At 35.9% G+C, this 23121-nt stretch overlaps 1 protein-coding gene across 2 annotated transcripts in view; it reads right to left on the reverse strand.

The window, feature by feature from the left end:
• Window positions 1-435: 435 nt before the first annotated feature.
• The window catches only part of VGLL3 (vestigial like family member 3), a 47029-nt gene continuing 24343 nt past the window's right edge, over window positions 436-23121 (reverse strand). For both annotated transcript variants that reach the window (XM_029939151.1, XM_029939150.1), the window contains exon 4: window positions 436-6488. In XM_029939151.1, the coding sequence (XP_029795011.1) occupies window positions 6445-6488 (44 nt within the window). In that variant the 3' untranslated portion in view covers window positions 436-6444. The remainder of the gene's footprint in view (window positions 6489-23121) is intronic.

A 23121-nucleotide genomic window follows, 5' to 3' on the forward strand; every position in this document is an offset into this window, starting at 1 on the left:
ACAAAATATACTTCATGTAAAGAGTCAATTGATAACTTTAGAAAAAAGTTCACTTTTTACTTATTAAACTTATTAAAAAATTCACAGGGTGCCTGCATGGCTCAGTTAGTTAAGCATCCAGCTCTTGATTTTGCTCAGATTATGATTTCATGGTTGGTTCAGTTGGTTCATGGGATCGAGCCCTGTCAAAATACAGCCCATTTCACTTGTTCTTCTATTACAAGCACTTGTTTTATAACCCAACCCACTCCTCACTATAACAACTAAACTCTTTGGCCTTAGAAGTTAACTTCATAAAAAAGACTCACTAATTAACAGGTTTTAATTTTCAAAGATATTTATAAATTCCTTAATTGGAGAAGAAGAAAAGAGAGAGCTTGAGTTCATTTTCAAGAAAGGCAGACCAAATGAAAATGTTACATTAAACTATAAACATGAAATTCACATTAAATTATTTATTGAACAAATTGAAGGTGACATTGTTTTTACTACAAAGTCCTCCATCATCTCATATCACTGACACATAGTTATGTGACTTGCATTTGAAGAGTGAATAGAAATATGAAAATGTCTCTTTCTACAATCCCGAGAAAAACAAAACAAAACAAAAATTATGACTTCATAAGGGGCTTGCAAACCCAAAAGTTTTAGGAATTTTGTAAATTAAGACTGACAACATAGGTAAGATTAGTTAATTTGTCTTTCTGGAAATGTAAAATTAAGATAGCATAAAATTGTTCATAAAACTAACAAGTCTGGAATTTCATTGTATTTCAATGCTGTAAGATAATATTTCTATTATTATTTTCAGTTTACCTAATCAAGTGACAAATATAGTCTTCCATACTATTTTTTTAATAAAAGTATTTCACCTTACCTAGATATGTATGTGATAAAAACAAACTAATCCATGTTTTCTCTTTCAAAATATGAACTCTAAAATGATACAAAGAATTCATATGAAAACTCTTCCCTATATTGTACATCCAGAAAAATGTATGGAATAGTATTTTTAAATCATATATAATATCCACGATGGTAAATATCCTTAGAAATTAAATCATGTGTGTGTAAATAATCATTATTCATTTTTGCTCTAGCCACAGCACAGAAAGAAATGTACATCTCTATTAGTATAAAGAGATATTAGAAATGTTCACATCTTATGCATATACCAAAAAAAAAACCAAAAACCTAAAGAATCTTTTTTCTAAGAGTTACTCTTAGGTCAAAATTTAGTAGTCCAGAAATTGTTAAAAAAGCAGCTACTTGATGGTGACCTGCCCTTTTCTAGAAGGTATCACTGATTACTTACATAATTACACTTAATTCAATAGTATGCCTTGGACCTTTAAAAAGACATTCATATATGTTTACTGGATCAAGTTAATTTGCAATTTTGACTGAACACTAGTTTGATTAATTATTTGAAACTATAAAAATATTTTTCAAACAAACAAAAAAGCATAATGGACAATGAAGGAAATAAAAAAATCAAGATATTTTTATAATAATGGCTATTTCTATACTTTGTAAAAGCATATAGGGTGAAATTCCCAGAGAGCACTAAAAGAGAAAAAATCTACTGAAAAATCCTGAAAGTCTGTTCGGTGACCAATGTCCATGACCAAGTTACTCAAATAACATTTTGAAGCTATTGAGACTGAGGTTTCCTTGTAGGGCCCACCCACCCCCACCTTGAGTCATCCACTTTTGTGTCGTTTACATATTTATTTTCAACATACATTACTGAACTAAAACTATAACCTGATTTTTCTAAAATGACTTTAATAATACTTTTAGTATTTGATTTAAAGGGCTCTTAGGCCATGTTTATAGAGAATGAAAGTTAATTTCTCAAAGAAGGCTTACATTTTCTGAAAGACATGTCTTTTTTATCCTGGAGGAAAGCAAAAAGACAAAACAAAATGAAACTGGGTCCTTAGGATCGTGTACGTTAAAATCAGCAAGCTGATTTCAGTCTTGGTCTCATACAGTTTCTGCCTCTCTGCTGTCCTTATGTCTGTTGTGAAGGTGTGATCAATCACAGGGATTCTAACTGCCATCAATACCCCTTTGTAACTGCAGTGGTTCAAGCGAACTCTTTCCATCTTCAATAACTGACACACTGTCAACATCTGCTCCCAATAAACTTGTTTCTTTTTTTCTCAAGCAGAGTAAATCTGCTGAGATCGTAAAGGGTTTTTTTTCTCCCTCCCCTTTTCATGCAAACAATTTTTTCCACCATATTCTGCAATTTTTCCTCCAAGGCAAATAAAAAAAATGAATAACTTCAAAGGAGATGTTTTTATTCCAGGTGCTATGGAAGCCCAAAATGTAATTGAAAAATATAAACTTTGGTGATTTAATAAAGATGTCGCCTTAATTTGGGATCCTAGGTGAATAAAACTTGGGAATATGTAAGAAAACTCACAGTTGGAGCTACATACCACTAAAAGGTGAATTTATTTTCTTTCATAAATGACACACTAAAGTAACAGAAATAATTAAGAAATTTACATTTTATCTTCAACAAATAGTAGTGGGCAAAGATTCTCTTGCAACAATTTGTCATGAAAAAGCAGTCATATCTATTGGATTGCTGTAGAAATGGATACGTAAAGTATAGAGAAGGGACATTTGGGAGCTCAATTTATGACCTACTTACAAAATTGACAGACATTTGTGATACCTGTCATTTGTTAAACAGCTAATGAAACAGGATATGATTGATAACATCATATATATATGTGTGTGTGTGTATATATATATATGATTTCCACACTTCACAGCCCACCAGTTAGGTACTATTATCTCACTTTCCTCATAAGATAAATAAACCCCAAATCACACATATCTAATTGTGGCCAAGACAGGATTCAGACAATGACCTAATGCACAAACCAATGCTCTTTTCCACTAATTCATTCTGCTTCTCTCTTTATCCCCAGTCAAAACTCCGGCATGTATACTTTCCTTTACCACCACTTAATGGCACTGCCTCACTGATTTACTTCAGCAAATATTATGAAACAAAGGGAGGGACACTCAGTAAGAAATAGAATTTAGTTTCTTAAAATATAGTTTCTGGTTGCAAGTTTAAATAGCACATGTAACACTAAACCAGAGAGCTAATGCAAAACCTAGATAGTCCTATTCTGCAGGTCTTAGAACAGGAATAGGAAATATGGTTTGCAAAGGGAATAATGAGCTCCTCAAGGGCGTGTTTTATGCCTAAAATTTTTTTAAGGTTTATTATAAAGTTCAAAGAACTAATTCCTCAATTATTTGCAAATCACTGGTTCTCATTTGCAAAATTTGGAGCAACCCTGGCCATTTTTGCTTAAAATGATAATGTAAACAATTTAAGAAGAAAGAGAAAGGAGAAAAATTATAGATGAAAGTTCTTCTCAAGAAGAAACATTTGTTTTAAAAATATTTATAGGCTCTTTTCAAATAAACAGTGAGGGACAAAATAGCCTGTTTTGAAATCCACTTTATCACTATTATGTTGTTCCTTAACTCATGAGAGTTTAGTGGCTGAAGTTTAGATTAGATGTCTAATAAAGGAGATTATTTTATGTGGTTTACCTCACAGATCTTCAAAAACCTTGAATAAAGTCTAATTTTTAAAATAGTCAAAGGTGGAGTAGTTCCAAATGAATTGGGGAGGAATCTGGTAGCCCCTGTAAAGCAGTTTAGAAACCTGGAAGTTCAACAGCATTATTCTGATGTGAGGAAAGCAGACCCAAAGAGTGATGGCATTTTAAATTTAACTTCAGAATATCATACTAAATTATAACTCATCCTCTTTTATAACTTCTGGTGGTAAAGGTAATATGATCATAACAAGGGGGTGCCAGGCAATTATAGAGACATGAACTCTCTTTTTATCTAGATTTTGATCTATTCCTTATCTGGCAAGGATCTAACTTCTTGCAACATGTCAACAATGTCTTTTCTCAACAAGAGACCTCACTTGCAAATCTTTCCTAAGTACAGCAGAATTCAGGTCCCCAACTTTTCTTGGGCCCAGAGCCAAGGAATGTTTCATCCTACATTCTACTGTGTAGAATGTGCCATCCTACAGTGGAACATAACACCGTCCAAATTCAGGGTGAAGCTCTCCAATTGTCTGTTCTCTCTTTGAATTCAATCAAAGAGAATAAGGAAAGGAGAGTTAATACTTCTCTTCTCCCTTAATTGGGAAAATCCAATTGAATGATCTGAGTGAGTTGGAGTAGAACACTGTTCTAAGAGAAACTACAAAAGAAGTTAATAGGTTCCAAGGGAAGAGGAAGAAAATAAATAATCCCCAATGACTCATCCCATGGGAACTGCTGAATACTTGTCTTTGAAAACTCAGGAGGACACAAGAGGAAACCAATTTTATAGATTCAATCAACTTCATGCTCCAAAGACTGGGCAAAGTACATACAACCATAACAAATCAAATTATAGATCAAAATATAGATAATTTAACCAAGCCACTTCCTAGAACTCTAAGTTCATGTCATTAGTAAGTGGAAAATTCCTTAAGTTTCAACCTCATATTAGGTAAAAATATGCATATTGTGTTAAGGAGAGTCTAGTTAAGAAGCAACTTATGGAGTGATAAAAATATAAGACAGTGTATAAATTTATAACTCACACAAGGCAACAGGAAAGACAACTGAAGCATAAAACAGAGATAAGGGAACTACTTTAAATTATCTGTAAGAACTCTGCCTAGCTGAGCAAAGGTTGTGTTGTTCTTATAGCTATAATGTTTACACACAAGAGATACATAATTTAAAATGGAACGTGGTATTTCACTAAACACTGTTTCATGTTGAAGACAAGGATGGGGGACATTTGAGAAACTGGTAACCTAACTAAAACTTCTCTATAACCCTAACTCTTTAATGTGACCCACCTCTGGAAGCAGCTTTAAGAGAAAGGGCTTTGAATAAAAAATCCTTAAAATATTGCTAACTGCTACTTTTGTAACTGTAATCTCTTCCCAATAGGATCTTAATGATAATTCCAACTTCACCTTATTAAAGTCCTGAGGGCCATGCCAAGTTGAATCCTGAGTTTTCATGAATAAATTTCAAATAATAAATGGCTAGTTTATAACTCCAATTTAAGGAACTGTGGCATATTCTAACTTAAATTTCACTTTACCCTAAATTGTTTTCTTAAAAAGAGTTCAATCAACTAAGACCAGATCTAAACAACCAAAAAAAGACTTGAAAAACACTATGTTTAAAATATCACATATACGATATATTATTTTTCAATTTAAATGATGAGTAGCATTATCAGAAATAGCCACTGAACTAAAGACTCGTGCTGTGTCTAGTACTCTCCCAAATATTTTCCCTTCACACTATCTCCAGGAAAACAAAACCAAAAACAAACAAACAAAAACATTCACTTAAAATATGACCTTAAAAATTGCCATGATTGAATAATTAGAAACAAGAAAACTAAGTCACTGGCAATCAAAGGTAGCATGGGTTAATGTATTCTTTTTTCCAGTGGTTGATAGAAACTGGTTCCATTTATCAAAGTTGGATGGGCAGAAAGACAATTATATATGCTAGGCAAACTCTCCATCTGACTGAAAGTTGATGTAAACTTTCTTCTTAGTCAAACTCCAAGTACTCTTTGGGTCAAACGGAAGTAATGAAATATCCTTTTTTTAGTATGGTCATTAAAAAACTTCCTTTTCAATCTATATATATAACTCAAAGCTAAGTGAGCTAGCATGGAATTAAATCTTCACTGAGATTTAATGTAAAACAATACTATCTTGGCTTGGCTATGGTGCTACTTTGTTAAAAAGAAAAAAAAAAGAAGGAACTATCGAACACTTGAGGTAACCTAGAAAGCACAGAGCATATCACAGACATCTTAAAGACAAATTTTAAACATTTTTGCCAGTGCTTCTCTGAGAGCAAGTTCTTTAAACAGAACTTACCAATTTTTACAATATTAAAAAAAATACATCCCTCAAAAATAGCCCATCAATGCTAAATCAAACTTTCTGTATTTCTACAAAAATAGATACACATAGAGCTACAAAATTGTATTCCTGAAAGGATGAGCATTTTCATTTGTGGTTCTTTTCCTGACAAGGTGGTTGGTTCAAAAAGGAAAAAAAAAAATCAAAATGAAACAAAAATTAAATCATGTATTGATAAAAGCAAGACAAAAAAAAAAAGATTTGCACAGTTGGCAAAGGCTCAGATGAGGGAAACAAACAAAAATGCTTTTCTTCAATGTCTAGGACCCACTCCGCTTTCTCAAAAAAAGGCTCCAAACCAAGGTTAGATGGCTGACACTTCCTCTTCTTCTTCCATGTCTAGTGTGTCCCACTGCAGAATGGGAAATCCTGGCAGCCTCTTTCCCAGTGGGCCCATGGATTCACACTTCAATGTGACTTTCTAATACTGTGTTTCAGAACCAGGGTGATTCCTTGCTCTTGTCTTGATGCTGTAGACCTATAAAAGGTGACAGTGAGAAAAATGAAAAGCATTAGTATATGAAATACTCAGAAATGGGCCTAATCTACAAAGCGCTGCATATTGAAACCAAAAAGACAATCTAGCCAACTGTGAGGTATGGCAGAAGGATGACCTGATGTCTCAGGAAATTCTACACTGTAGCTCACAGTTTTCAAAAAGCCAACCAACATAGCAGTTGACGAAAACTCTAGACCAGAGCAAGTGCTTTTTGTACAGTATAAATTCTTTACTGCGCTTTTCATTTTCTTGAAGCGTAAGTGGATAATCAATAAATTAAAATAATATAAATGAAAGCCATTTATTTCTGATTTCAAAAGGAGCTGATATTTGGAGAAAACAAATGTAACCAATCTTTGGGACATTTAGGTAGCACTTCAGTTAATACTTTTCAGCAACAAAATACTTATACTAAAATAGTAAATTCTGGTGCTATTTTGAAATGTAGTCCACATATTTTATAATGCTACAAAACATGGCAAGCAGTTAGGCATGGTTAAAAGCTGGATCTAATATTGCCAGCTCCCAACTGAAAACTAAAATGAGTAGGCAGTGTATCAACCAAGAAACAGGAAATGTGACTCTGATTTAGTTCTAATGGAGTCAGGCGGCTAGTTTCTGATACGGACAGTTAGCATAGCACCTTCAGCTTATACCCATTTGAAGGCACTTACCTCAGTTTCCTTTATTTTTGGCGTAATCATTTGGAAGAGTAAAGGCTGGGAACTGACTGCTCTTAGGTTGTTTAAAACCAAATACCAAAACATGAAGGAGGGCTATTTGAATAGTGGGTGGAAATGCAGCGTGCTGCTGTGAGGGTGCTCAGGTCACAGGATGTTCTCCTGATCCTTGATCTAAAATTGTTCTAAGTCTGGGCTGGTTGTCAGGCATTGAATGCTTCAATGAGCCAGTATGGCTCTCAGTGATAATTGTTACTAAAACAGCTGCAGTGATTTCATTTCTTGTCCCTCCAACTTGTCAAAGAATTTCACAAAACAGTGAGTGCTATTACAACACAGTCAGGGATTGGAGAAATGAAGACAATCTACAAAAAGACTACATAAAGGGAAAGAGAACAAACAGGAAAAGTCAAAGAAGCACCTCATAGAACCACAAGTCATTATCCATATTCTACAGCACTTGCATACTGGGGAAAAAAAGCAACAGTACCTGAAAAAAGGTTAGTTCCATCTTAAGTTTTTTTTCTCATGTGACTAGTATTATGTTTAGATATAGAGTCAATAGTTTTTCTTTCAAAAAGAAATGGAGGAGGAAGAGGAGAAGATAGGAGGAAGGGGGAAGGAAGAAATAAAAAGATTGGGGTACACCAATTCACTCTAAATTTGCTTCAGTTGTTTTCAAATGATCTTTTGGTTAAAATAATTTGCAACCTGACACAGTCTTTGTTTGGTGACTCTTATAATCTAAACCACCTTAACTGACAATCTGCTGACTGCATAAATATTTTTTTCATTATTGAAACATCTCATCTTCTGTATGACTCAGTATTTCCACACTTGAAGACTCCATCAATCTATAGGATGTCAGCACGGCAAGTCATGAATAGTGTTGGAATCATCAAGTGGTTTCAGTGTCTTTTTTCGTCTTAAATAAAGGCAATCCCTAGTTTGCTTTGTAAAGACATATGACTCCTTCAAAATCATGTTCTTCTTTTTCTGTGGACAAGTATTGCATTACTTAACATAGCTCTGCATTTTTCAACCAGAATAACAGAGGGTATTTTCTCATTAAAACTTCATCTCTTCAATTCTTTTGCTTCCAAGTCTTTGCATTACTCTAATGCAAACCTTAAAAAAATCAATTCATCTGTGGCCTAAAATGTATTACATCTCTAACGTGGCCCTGTGGTTTAGCCTCTTCTTGGTGATGGTGCATTAAATCAGACCTTTGCTTTAACTACCAGGTATCTTGAAAATACCCATAACAGTCAACAATAGGCATAAGTAAAACACAAGAAAATGAACAACCACAAACAAAAGACCCTACTACTAATAAGTTGCAACAGACAGAGAACCGGTGCTATGATTTTTTTTTGTTAGACATTGATGAGGATAGATCAGGATATTTAAGAGTCAGCTGGTACATTTAGTTTTCTCAACAATGGTTAAAGAGAGCAAAATCATTAACCTATTATCCTTACGTGGTTCCCAGAATCCTTACGTGATCTACATACTTTTAGGGTTTCCCCAACTTCTTACCAGAACACAAAATCTACTCGGCTGTAATTTTGCTTCTATTCAGGGTTGTTTTACGTCTCACTTTCCTAACTCAAACCTATGGGAAATTGGTTCATAACATATCCTGAAATCTCCCCATTGGCTGTCTGGAATCACCCATGTTTTTCTTCTTGATATCAGTAACTCAGTTTTAATTTTATTGTTTAGTCTGTGAGATTTTTAGTGGAAGGGAAAATAAACATAATACAAATGTCAGTAAATGTTTTCTTCAGGCTGAATATGACAGGCATTGTGTGAAGCGCTTTACATGAAATATCTAATTTAATGTTCCCAACTATGCTGCAATAATATTTATTTATGAGTGAGAAAATTGAGATTAGGAGAAATTACAAAACTATCAAATGGTAGAGCTAGGATTTAAAACAAGGTGGTTTGATGCCAGAGTCAAAGGTCTTAGCCACAGTGTATATGGGTCCCCCCCATATGGACTATATTTGCCAATGACTATGTCGCTAGCCTATACTACCTGCAACTCTCCAAGTCAAAATCCTTTTATTAAAGCAATATGAGAAAAAACTAATACATTTTTATATTGCTTTTTGCACTGTTTAAAAATAGTCTGATTTAATAGAATCAATATCAGAGTTAACAATATAGCTCTTTTAGTAATCTTTTAAACTATAAATCTGCAATGTTTTTTCTAAGATGCAGTAACTGGTTACACAGTAACTTATTATACTTCAGATGAAGACTACTTCAATTGTGTACTAGGATATTCCACATTAATTGATATGTTTTTTTTTTTTTAATATATATAACCCACTACCCCCACACACACACCACAAAAAGAAACCTTCCCCAGTGTGAACAATGAAGACACAGGGTGGTCATTTGGTGGTTTTCAGAAATGGGACCAGATAACAAAGACATTAGATTGTTGGCTTCAGAATTTGACAGTCTGGGATTCAGTTAGGAAAAAAGCCTGAATGGAAATGCAAGTCCACAGACACAACTCCTCGATTCAGTTCCAACACCACTAACACCTGACCACCAAAAGAAAAAGGGAGAAAACTCCATTCTTAAGAAGCAAGCAAAGACAATATGAACACAGAAAAGAAGTGTGGGATAATTAGAAGCAGAGAGAAGTCTTGGTCAAGGAAGAAAGATTGTAGTAGAATTTACCTTTAAATTTTGAAGTATTTGATTATAGAACAAGGCATCATAACTCATTTTCTAACTTTCTAGCTGAGATTGTTGGGAGACAGCTTCAGAGGCTCACTTCTTACAAAAGGCTCTGGGAATAAGAAAGTAGAGATGGCAATACGGTGTGTCTAAGGACGATAGGCCTGAGACTTCCCTCTCTTGAGTTTCTCTCAACTCCTGGGTGTCTTGTGAAAAGACCCTCAAGTTTCCATGCTCTTCCATTACGTCTGATAGCTGTGATATGGGTGCCCCACAGCAGAAGACATGGCTCAAGCCATCCCAACTGAGAATCTTGAAAGAATCACAATGACTCGGAGATGGACTGGACTTAAATAGGTCGTTACTTGGGGGCGGCAGGGGCAGGTGCACTGCACAGAGAGAGAATGCCCTGAGAAACAGAGTTGGGGGAGGGGATACGGAAACAAAGGCCAGGATAGGAAGGAAATGACAAAACCAAGAAGCAATCAGCAACCTCTTAATGGACAGTTTTTGTGAAACAATTGACTCTAGGAATACAAAGGCAAACTCAGCGAGAGGGCAAGGAATGAATCTGAGAAGAGGTGTCAACTCTAAATTGGACATTGCAATAAACTGAGAGCAACGGAGATATCATTAGATTAGACGAAGAATACTCAAAATTAAAGGGGTTAAGTTTTCTGCTACTGGGGAGAAATGAATAATCAATTAAGTCACTGAAAAGCTATACTCCAGCACACCTGAGTTTTAAGGAATGTTTGACTGTCAGAGTCATATCCATTAGGAAAGCATGCCCTACTTCTAAAGAAGCATAATCACTTGACAACATCATTGACTATAGCTCTTAAGTGAGTTGAACATGCTTTCAATTAATTTTATTGCCGTAGATAAAAGAGGTAATGTGGTAACCATATACTGGGGAACATGATGCTGATAAAAAGAGAAGATGAAAAATAGGAACATAAAATCTGTAAGTGTGGACAGAATATTTTATTACCTGAAAGTCAAGAAACAGATGCATAAATATAAACTTTTCATTTCATAGGCACTAAGGGTCTAGAAACTCTTTTGGATCAGAATGCTTGCCACTAGACTAAAAGAAGCTGGAAGCTTATTCCTACATTAAAAAAAATCCCGTTTTATCCCTGCCTTAATAAAGATAAGTCATATTTATTATAAATACAAATATAAATATATCCTGTATTGGATGCTGTATCAAAATACCCAACCTTTACCAACGTGACATCTAACACTGACAAAGTGACAAATGATCATCAACTGATGCAAGAGACAGTCATACTATCTTCTCCTACTTTATAACATTATCACTGGTAATGATCATACAACTGCATTTGTTTGTCTGAGCCCCAGGGCAATCATTTTAAATGCTAGTTAAGAATTTCTAAGTAAGATCTATGTGGAGATAGCACCTTAACACTAAGTACGGGAAACACAAAGTAGAAGAAACACAAAGTTGGGGGGAAATAAGAGAGCTATCCAATTCAGGAACTATAGTTTCATTTCGGGTAAATATTTAGATCATGTTTAATCACCATAAACACTTCCCTTCATTCTTTTTAAAAACCTCCACTTTTCAAATTTCAAAAAATCACAGATTTCTTGTTTAATACCAAGTTAGAGAATATTTTGAAAGTATAAGTTCTACATAATATCTCTTGTCACCATACTGTGCTATAACATGCTTATTTCACTAGCAATAATATCTTGGAAACCATTCCATGTCAGTACATGTAGATCAACCTCTCTGGAGGGATTTATAATATTCATTCTATATTCTCTATAGATGTATATCATTTGGATACACACACATGTGTGTATAAGCATATATATGTGTGTGTGTGTGTGTGTGTGTGTGTGTATGTATGTATACACTTACATATTTCATTGTGGGTGCTACATATTTCAGCAAGTTTGCACCAATACTCATATTACATTTTACTACTTATTATCATTATTACAGATTAAAAGTATCTATTTCAATTTGCATTTCTTTTCATATCAGTGAAGGTAAACATTATGCAAATATAGCATTCCTTTCTCTGTGTTTTATCTTTGGCCAACTTTCTATGCATTAAAGAAAGTAGTGTATTTATTTCTAGGTGCTTTTTGTATTGTACATATATAAGAATTATTTTTCTCATATTTCATAAATATTTTTACCAGTTTGATAAGCACTAAATATCTTCATAGTTAGTACTTCAAAGTTGGACAATAATTCTTTTCAAAGTCATCACAAGCAAAATGTATTCCTGAACCAGACCAAAGATTAAATCTATTATACACTTGAATTACAATTATCTTCTTATCATTACAACCATTACATACGAAATGCAATTCGTATTACTTAACTATGGTAGTGAAAGCATTTATTAGCAGGAGGGATGTTTTTCTGTGGATAAAGATATTTTCTCAAGGCACATTTAGAATTGACTTAAAAATTTCCATGGAGTAGTACTGTCAGAAACAATGAGGTGAAAACATCTAAACTTGCCAAAATATCTTTAAGTTCAGATTCAAAAGAGGAGTAGAAATGTAAGAGCCACTGAACCAAGTAGACCATAATTTACTGCGTTTTTGTGAGGAACACAGCACCTGCACACCGGAGGCGATCGCTGAAAGTTGACAAGGAGTTCAGTGCGCAGGTGTTTCCCGCCACTCCTGTTTTCCCAGATCCAGACTGCAAGCCTGTCAGCCTGGCTGTCCTCTCAGAACCTTTCTCCCTCCAAAACCACCAAGTCTCCTGTACATAGAATCTCTAGACTTTGCCTTTAGTGACATCCACTTCCTCAGACTTGTGTAGGTTAAAATGATCGGCTGGAAGGAAACTTGGCAAGTATTTAAACCATCAGGATATGGTATTCCATGTCGGAACCAGTCATTTGAAAAGTTGACCTTGTGGACAAATATAAACTATATATTACAGGGTTAGGCAGTTTTCGATCATGGTGGCAACTTACTATGTGCCAAATTTGAATATCAATTTCGGTAACCTCTTGGGTGAGAGAAACCAGGGGCTGGGAGATGCAATATGTAATATACACACTGCACGCCAATTCCAAAAGCAGATATTAAAAAAAAATACAAACTTTGAAGACAAGAGACAAAGAATAAAGGAAAAGCAGAGTGGGAAAGAGTGAAATGGAATCCCCTCTGTAATTTCTTCTACAGATTTTCTCCCAGAACTAGAGAGGAGCGAGACCAAAAAATGCTTGGATCACTTATTGTAACTGAAACCACAAGTTATAATACTCTAGAGATTCTAACTATCCAGACATCTGTTGAATAACAAATGCAGCCAAACATGCATCTTTAAAGAGGTTTCTAGGTTATGCAGTGACAGCTTTATGATCCAGAAAATAGATAATCCAACCAGAGGAAGAGCTAATATGGATACATTGCTTACCCATGAAAACATAATTAGGGACACAACACCAACACAAGAGTAGGAGTTATTTAAAGACTGCAAAAATTAAAAAAAATTACTTGAGAACTACAGAAATACAAATGTATTTTTGTGTCCATTTGATTTAAGTAATTTATCTCTCCATTAAAGCAAAACATATTGGAAAATATTTGGTAAGAATGAGATATGCTGCATATCAATCAATTCTACAGTGACATCAGTAATTTTTCATCTTACTTATATGTGATATAAACACAAGCTTGTTCTGACATTTTCCAGAAAAGACTGTCCAATCCAAGCAAACATAAACAGGCTTTCAAAGATTATGAAGATGATAAACATTGCCTGATACTGCTCAAGCAAAGCAATCATGAAAATAAGCATTATAACACATGCTTATAGTTGACAAAAATTATGAAGGTAAATATATAATATATCAGGCTATTTCCAAACGAGGAACAGCACATTTTGCCTGTTAAGAGCAGTGTCTCATAAGACTTTTTTTGGTCATTTGTTTGCCAAGGAATTCACAACATATTGGCTACAGACAAATGTTTGTGAAACCTTATATTGTTGATAAATAGAACTATAAGAGAAGAGTTAGACAGCCTGGAAGGGAATAAAAAGAATCTGTGAATTCCACAGGCCATATAGAATTTTTTATACAGTCTTTGAGGCCTATTTGAAAACTGATGCGAAATTGTCTGGGAATAAGTTCTGAAGCAGATTTCTTCATTTGAGCTGTTTCTTTTAGATGTACCGCTATATGTGATATGAGAAATAGTAAAGCATTAGTGAGAAGATAATTTCTGATTACAGATACACCGACCCTGAAACAGGACGTTTAATGCTTTGAGTGCTTCTCCAACTTCTCCATTCAGAGTCACACCAGATTATCCTGGGAGTTTTTCCAACCTCTACAGTTCCCCTCTCAGATGGGCACCTAAGTTTCCCTTGGGAAGACATGGTATAGATTGAAAAAGTATCCAACTCCTAACCATAGCTAGTTGATGAAGGCTCCTTTAAGACAACAGTCAAAAAAATGATGGCATTGCTTAATTTTGCTTTCAGTTTTTAGGAAAATATTTCAGAAAGCAAGAGATGCTACCCAATTTATACAGCAATAAACAGAAGCTTGCTGATAAATTAATACTGGAATGGAAAATGAATCAATCTTTAGCTCACAGCTTTTAAGGAGTATCACGTATTAATGAACTTTTGGTAAGTCTAATTATACTTTGTCTCATTCTGCACATAAAATTTCTTTGTGATCTATATGAGTGATGAAGATAAATATCCCAACAGGACTTAAACCCAAGGGAATGGGATCTATTTTTTAGTGTCCTCTCATCCCACACGGTAGAGGGTTTTAAACAGAAAAAAGAAAAAAACTATCTTTAAAAATGTCTTGAAGATGCACATCCTGAAACTCTTTCAAACTCTTTTCTTCTTGAATCTTTAGCACATATTTCCCACTGTCTGCTCAACCAACAGAAACGCACCCAGTTTTCGTTGCATGGCCCATAGCAGCAAACAGTGGCGTTTGGGAATTAGGTCCAGCAAACATCACAGCTGTTCTTCAAGAACAGAAACAAATTAAGGGAGATAAAGTCAGGAAAGGACAGAGGCATTCAAGGCTTACATCCCAACTATTCATGATGTCTCACATCTCCAGTACAACTTTCTTTTTGTGTTTGCCATGCATGTATGTATTTAATAAGAATAATGAGAGCTTTAGTTCTCCCTCACGTGCACCATCTAGAAAACGCAACCATGTGCAATAGTTCACTGGACTCTCCCAGGGGCGGCAGAGTAGGAAGTATTTACTCCATTCTCAGACTAGGGAAGAGGAGGAACATACAGGTTATGAAACTTGCTCAACCTAACACAGCTCGGTGGTGACATGTGTCATGGAATTTATTTTGTGGTCTTCTGCTTTTCCCATTGCATCTGTGGACACACACTTCTAAAACGCTGCAAAGATTAAAGTTCTTGTTCTCTATACGGACCATTATTTTTATGATCCCCTAAGTGATTAGGGGTGCAAGTAAATTATTAATAAGATCAATATCTCTCACCTACCCTTGTCTCTTTCTCTTTCATGCGCACACACCATTATTTGTATTACTATGCAAATGATCCTGAAACATTTGGAATCTTCTCAGCAGGCTCCTGAGCTTATTTGATGTAGGAGGAGGAGGGTCCATGAGATAAAAATCCCCATGCTTCGGGCACTGTGACATTATGGAACCATTCTATGGCTGAAGGCCCAGAAGACAGCATGGGCAAGATCTGCATAAGTCTGGGAACGCAGGGGAAATTCATTACGGCTTTACCGAATCCAGCCATGGATACTTGAAACTGACAGCAGTGCTCTGGAATGCATTTCTCCCTCTGATTCACCATCCAGTTACTTTTCATGCAGATCTCACTCTCTGGCTAGGATCTCCTGGCATTTTGCATGCATCACAAAGATGGTTTCCATTACCCTTCTGGTCACGAAATTGTCATTCTGGACATGTGCCCTATGCAACTAACACCATTCAAGAGTGCGTAAATATTTTAACATACCTTTGATGGGTTTTATTTCCTTCTCAGTGGAAAAGAGGCTTATGACTTATGCCAAAGAAAAAGGTTTGTAGAAAGTGTTAAGCAATTGCTTGTTAAGTACTAGAGTCTTTATTATTACCAAATCATAATAAACTTTTAAAACGTCCAGAGAAAGTATTAGTTCAAAAAACATCCTAACATATTTTTTAAAATCTGCAACTATTGCTTTCTGACATCTCAACCATCCTAATAGAGATAATGCCCTAAAGATAAGTAATGAGAAATCTATAAATCTTTATTGAATAGCACAATTGCCAGTGAAAAAATCACATAGTCCCATGGACTGGCTTCTATATAATATGTCATTTAGTATGTCTACCTGCTGAAATCGTATGAGTCGAAGTAAGCTTCTGTGCCTATTCTATTTTAAAACACCATTAAAGCAAATTTTCTAATTTCCTCACTACTTATAAAAATACTAATAATGTTAGGAAAGGTTTCAATGAATCACTAACCCCACGTCATTCAGAATTTAGAATATATATGCCCCATGAGAAGGTATAAAGAGGAAAGGAAGGAAATTGTTTTCAGTTGAGCATATGTTACTTTGATGCCTCCTCTTCTCTAGAATAAAAATGACCTTAGTGATTTAATATCATATATAAATCATATATCCTGTCAATCATTACTGCAGCGTTCTGTTGATTTCTGCCCAAGCTTGCCACATTTCTCTCTCATTGTAAATCCTGGAATTGGAGCATTATGTTACCAACTAAATATCCAAATGCACTGGGTTGGTAACTATTGGTTTCCTTTAGTCTTTTTTTTTGTAAATGTCTTATTTTTACAGCAATAATTTCCAAGAGGTCAGTGGATATAAAGCTCCATGATGTTAATCCCGTTGATATCCCCAGTGAAATTAAAAAATTAGCAACATTTTACAAGGGGATGTTAAAACAGTTTAGCATGTGACTTTCATGCAATCACAACCTTTGTTGCCCAGGCTTGTCAGCACCAGACCACTTACTTACAAGAAAGCACAGGCTGTGAGATGGAATCTAGAGAGATAGCAAACTTACAGGTTGAATGGAAAAGCAAGTGGTAACTTGATGTCCATCTCTCTCTCTCGTGGAGATAGACTGCCTCACCATGTGCTGCTCTAGTTCACTAGCTGCTTTTCGTCCTGCCTTTTATATCCTGTATTTGCTAAAACAAAGATACGTCTGCTTCTACTAATGGATTGCAATGTAAAACCTCCATATAGCATTAAGACTGAGCACATTGTCTTACGGCTGAAGGCGTTTGATTAACCTTTTTCAAAGGGATCCCTGTAGAGCAATTTTGAGCAATGATAACTTAAATTGCTTTAAGATGTAATTGTTCCATTTGTGAATAAGGTCCTGTCACAAAATATTCAGAAGATTCAAATTAAACCCAATTTTTAATAATGAAAGTATACCAACCTTATACAATGAAAAAATTAAAAGAATAAGTTGATTCTTTTATAACATTATCAGACAACAAGTGTCTATGGAGAGAAAAAAATAGATAAAAAGAACATTTGTATATTCCTAACTTTCCCAATGGTACCCAGTGCTTCCTATCTGTAATGAAAATTTAAGTTCTCAAAGGATTTTTTTCCAGGCTTCTTAACAGAGTCATTTTATTCACAGGTTTAACAAAGCCATTATTATTAAAGTATTTCCAGAAATAATTCAGTTTGTCTAACATCTGAGAGAATACTAGAAACATCGCTTGTGCCTGTGATATGGAAACATATCACAGCCTGCAACCACAAGTTGTTTTTAGAATTAGCAGCTTTGTAGTTTGTTTTCCTGTCTAGTAAGAGCCAATGTCCTATCCTATAATACACAATATTGAGTTCACTTGACATTTGAAGATATGCTCATTAGTGAGAGATAAACCAGATACTATTTAATATCTGGCTATAATCCTAGTCTGGGGCAGAATCATATCACGATTTCCTCATCACATCTATTACTCACGCAAATGTATGGCTAGTGCTTTACATGACACATTTTTTAAGAAGCCAGAAGACACATCAACACATATTAATTCCCTTTTAGAGCCAGATTTCCCAAATCTGTGTTATAGCACAGAATTATTGTTTTGTTTTGTTAGGTTACTTAAATGTATTTTAGCAGAAAGCTGTTTATGTATATTTTATATTGAGTTATTATGGCATTCCTCAAAGTAAAAAATTTGTAACAAAATTGTAGCTAAAATAACATGAGGGATCCTAAGAAAAATAAATCTGTGGATCCGCAGATGAAAACAAGCTCAAGCCATGAGCAGCTTGTGTTTACAGAGAAGAAGTCATACCGCAAAGCATGACACTTTTTCCTTTTGGTAAATTTAAATCTAGTGGATGAAGTGGAACTTACAAATAAAGTCAACTTTGTATTTCAGTCAAAAGGCCTCTCGAACAAATCTTTACTTGCAAAATTAATTCAAATTGGCTGGGATGTCTTACATTGTATATTTTACATTAAGTCAATCATTGACAAGGAAAGGAGACTGACAACATTTCAGTGAAATGAATTGTACGGCTATGGCCGCTGGAAGGTGACTACTAGAACAGAATTCACTTAATATCATCCTAAAACAATCTGAGCATGATACAGATATATCCTTTTATTTATATATACATATCTAATAATACTTTGTATCACAGTAAGATGAAATCAAGAAATACAGAAGTATATAAAATAAAAAGTGAAGTTCTCTCAATCCCATAATTTCACCCCTAGGTACATGCCCAAGAGAACTGAGACTATCCATTCACACAAAACTGGTATGTGAGTGTCGGCATGAGTCATATTAGCCCAAAAGGAGAGACAAACCAACAAGTGAGTGGATAAACAAAATATGCTATATCTATACAATGGAATAACATCTACTCCTAAAAATGAAATGAAGTCCTGACTTGTGCTACACGATGAATCTAGAAAACACAGCCTAAATTAAAGAAGGCAAACACAAAAGGCCACATACCATATGACTCCATTATTATGAAATGTCCAAAGTAGAAAAATCCATAGAGGCAGAAAGCAGATTAGTGGTTGCCTGGACAAAGGGGGTAGAAGTAATGTGTTTGGGGATGTATTTTATATCCCTAAGATATAGATATTTTTGTTGATATGATGGAAATGTTCTGGAATCAGATAGTAGGAATCATGAACATACTAAACACATCATGAACATACTAAAACTACTGAATTGTACTTTCAAATGGTAAAGTGTATAAGTGAAATATAGCTCAATAATATGTTTTTCAGGATTTTACTTTTTAAGTAATCTCTACACCCAACATGGGGCTCAAACTTACAACCCTGAGACAAAGAGTCACACACTCCGCTGGCTGAGACAGCCAGGCACCCCATCAACAATATTATTTAAAGCTACAAAATGTGAGGGTCTGATCACCTTCCCTTGTAGAGCTAAAAATATATAGAGTACCTATTATCCTCAGAGCACATTTGTAAATGTTTTACTTCATCAATTCATTTAATTCTCAAAACAACCCAATGAAGAATCTTTTATAGATAAGTTGAGGCACCAAGGAGGTTCAGTAATTTGCACAAAGTCCTGTAGCTAACTAAGTGATAGAGCTGGGCTTATAAAACCAGGCAGTCTGGTTTCAAAGCTCAGGCCACACACTAATTACCACAGCCAATGACCATTAAAAGTCGTGATATATACTTCCTGATAATGTTTATTGAGGGAGTGGAGGCACACACATACATATGTGTGGGTGCAGATGGGTAAAAAACAAAGATGGCTACACAGTAAAGATGCACCTAAAATTATCAAACATTTCCTTTACTGATAAAAATGTCGTATCTTTCACCAAATTGCTCTCAAAATACTTGGATTTATTTATTTCCCTCCTAACAGAAGGTGAAAATGACCTCCATTTTGGTAGCCGGGATACCTGTATTTCAAGAAGTTTCATACCTGTCTCACCAGAATACAAGATCTTCCCTCAACTTCTCAGTAACCCCCCAGCATTAATGCTGAATTCTGAGCTAAGCCACTCTTTTGGGCTACCTGGTCCAGTCAACTTTGTGTAGATTATATAGAGGGACCCACTTTGCATTCTTTTCAACTGTCCTATCTTCTTAGCTGGGGGCTTACACATGGAAACTTTAGTTATTTTTAAGTAGTTAAGAAAGTGGAAAGCTAGTCCTCCTTGTCCTCCTTCACTGGATACTTTTGTGGGCCATCAGATCCATCCCATTTCATGTTGAGACTTGGGAATTGCCTTCAGCAGAACAAAGCCACCTTGCCTAATGTCATGTCCCCTTTTCAGAGACAAACACATCCAATAACTGATCAATGCAGATGCATAGACACCCATTCACTACAACTTAAGGAAGTACAATTAAAAAGTATCACCTCAACTCCAGAGCTCCTTACATTATCCACTAAGTCTTGATGCATTTAATCACAGTGAGACTTCTTTTGCCCAGCTCTCTCGTTGCACAAAGATGTCTTCCTGAGAACACTACCGCATAAATTGTCTGCAATCAAATCTGCATCTCAGAGTCTGTTTCTTAGGGAAACTGACCTAAAACACTCATCTCTAATTCTTCCCAAAGGAAGAGAGATGTGATATTTGAAATGACTTCTGAGTTTAAGAGACGAAAGTAAGTACATATAGCTCAGCCCCTCCCACTGTCTTATTTTCTTAACATCCATGCAGACAGATGCGTGTCCTTCCTGCTACTGTCCTTTACAGGGCAATCATCTGGCTTCAGGCCAAGACTATGTTTCTCAAGGCAAATCTGAGTAGCCACCAATCTCTTTTCAGAGTAATGCAGCTTAAAACTACGCGACAAAAAAGAGGTAGGTCTAAGGGAATATTCTCTGAAGTCTATTTTTTTCTAGAATTCTATCTCCCAAAATCTAAACTTTGGTGAGGATACTGACAGTCCAATTGTGGAAGTAAACCTAATCAAGATCTCCAATTTGTTAATTATTATGTCAGTGATGTGGTCTTTATCTGCTTTATTCCTCTGCCTTTGTTCTCAAAACTATGGAACAGATATGAATTATGAGCATTATTCTAAACAACACTGAAAAGAATAACAGTATGTACTTCCAATAGGTAAATCTTTTCCTCATTAGTAACTATTAACAGTCTAATTTAAGAGTCTTTATTAAGGGCACCTCGGTGGCTCAGTCGGTTAAGTGTCTCACTTCGGCTCAGGTCATGATCTCATGGTTCATGGGTTCGAGCCCCACATCAGGCTCTGTGCTGACAGCTAGCTTAGAGCCTGGAGCCGGTCTTCAGATTCGGTGTCTCCCTCGCTCTCTCTCTCTGACCCTCCCCCTGCTCACAATGTCTCTCTCTCTCTCTCTCTCAAAAAATAAATAAAAAACATTTAAAAAAAATTTTAAAGTAATAATACAAATAAAGTTCCTCTGGTAAGCCCTTAAAAACTAGGTATCCAATAAATGTTAATTCACATTAACTTACTGAATGGTAATTCAGTAAGTATTAAGAACTATTATATTATTATACCCAAATGGGTCTACTGTAGGTTTTTCAGGAAAAAACAAAATCCTCTCTCTCTCACTTCCAAAAGGTAGAATGACTTTTGATCCAAGGAGACGAAACTGTTTCAAGTCAAAATTCTAAACAATTAGTAGGTGAATTAAGCTCATACCAAAAATAAGGAGTGTAAAAGTAGGTAACAGGTGACAGAATTAGAAACAGAGCAGCAGGCAATTGTGTCCCTTTTCCCCTTTATGTTATGGAATGCATAGAGAGGATGTACATAGACTGAATGTTTGTGACCTTCCCGAAGTTCACATGTTAAATCCTAACCCCAAAGTGATGGTATGGGGAGGCAGGACATTTTTAGGGAAGTGATTATGTCATGAAGGTAGAGCCTTCTTTAATGGGATTAGTGCCCTTATAAATGAGACCCCAGAGAATTTCCTTGTCTCTTCGACCATGTGAGGACATACTGAGAAGATAGTGTCTATGAGCCAGGCCCTCACCAGACACTGACTGTGTTGGCACTTTGGTCTCAGACTTACCAGCTTCCAGAACTGTGAGAAGTAAATGTTTGCTGTTTGAGCCACCCAGTGTATGGCATTATGTGACCGCAGCCCAGACTTCCTAAGATTCTATGCCTACAAAGGGCACTGTTAGCTTTGGCCACACAGTACCCCAGAACCGAGAGAGGGAGGAGCCTCCACAGACTGGCTCCCCTGTGATGGCAGTTACCAGACGGGGACGCTAATCAGATCTGGCCCCAGGTATCAAATAACTTAAGAGCTGCCTTCATTCTGCTAGTATGTGGCGAAGGAAGAGTGTGGTGATCAGCCCCACCATATTCTCTTCTCCTAGAGAGAGGATCAACTCCCATGATACTTTTTTAGAAAAGCGACTTGAGGGGTGCCTGGGAGGTTCAGTTGGTTGAGCATCTGACTCTTGGTTTCAGTTTAGATCCTGATCCCAGAGTTGTGGGATCAGATTGCGTGCTGCACGGGGCTTCATGCTCAGTGCAGGGCCTGCTTAAGATTCTCTCTGCCCTCCCTCCCCCTCTCTTTCGGGGCACCTGGGTGGCTCAGTGGGTTAAGCATCTGACTTCGGCTCAGGTCATGATCTCACCACTCATGAGTTCAAGCCCACATCAGGCTCTGTGCTGATAGCTTGACACAGAGCCTGGAGCCTGCTTCAGATTCTGTTTCCCTCTCTCCCTGCCCTTCCCCCACTCGTGCTCTGTCTGTGTCTCTTAAAAGTAAATAAATATTTAAAAAATTTAAAAAAAAGATTCTCTCTCTGCCTCTTTCCCCACTTGCGCACACTCTCTCTTTCTCTAAAATAAAAGAAAAAAGAAAAGAAAACCAGCTTGAAACCAGGGACTTAATAAGAATCTGAAGTGGGTGTGTTTAATAACGACCAACACTCAAAAGCTCACCAGTTAACCAAGATAAGAAGGTTCACTATGTCAGGGTGAATGCGACATGATCGTATGCATTTATTACTCTGGGAAGTTCTCTGCTGTGAACCAGCACGCAGGTGAAAGATCTTGCACACTAAGAATAGTAAGGAAAACTAGAAAAACTAAGAATGAGTTTCTTTAAACATCTGCACAGTCCAGGAAAAGAACCTGGGACTGGAGGTGAAGGTGTAAGTAAACTCTGGGGGTGCAATCATTGACTTGATTTGTATTTTTAGCCTCTGATATCTGTGATTTTTGTGAACTCAGAACCATTAATCCTA

Source organism: Suricata suricatta, chromosome 5 (assembly GCF_006229205.1).
Source record: "Suricata suricatta isolate VVHF042 chromosome 5, meerkat_22Aug2017_6uvM2_HiC, whole genome shotgun sequence".
In the NCBI taxonomy this organism is placed as follows: domain Eukaryota; kingdom Metazoa; phylum Chordata; class Mammalia; order Carnivora; family Herpestidae; genus Suricata; species Suricata suricatta.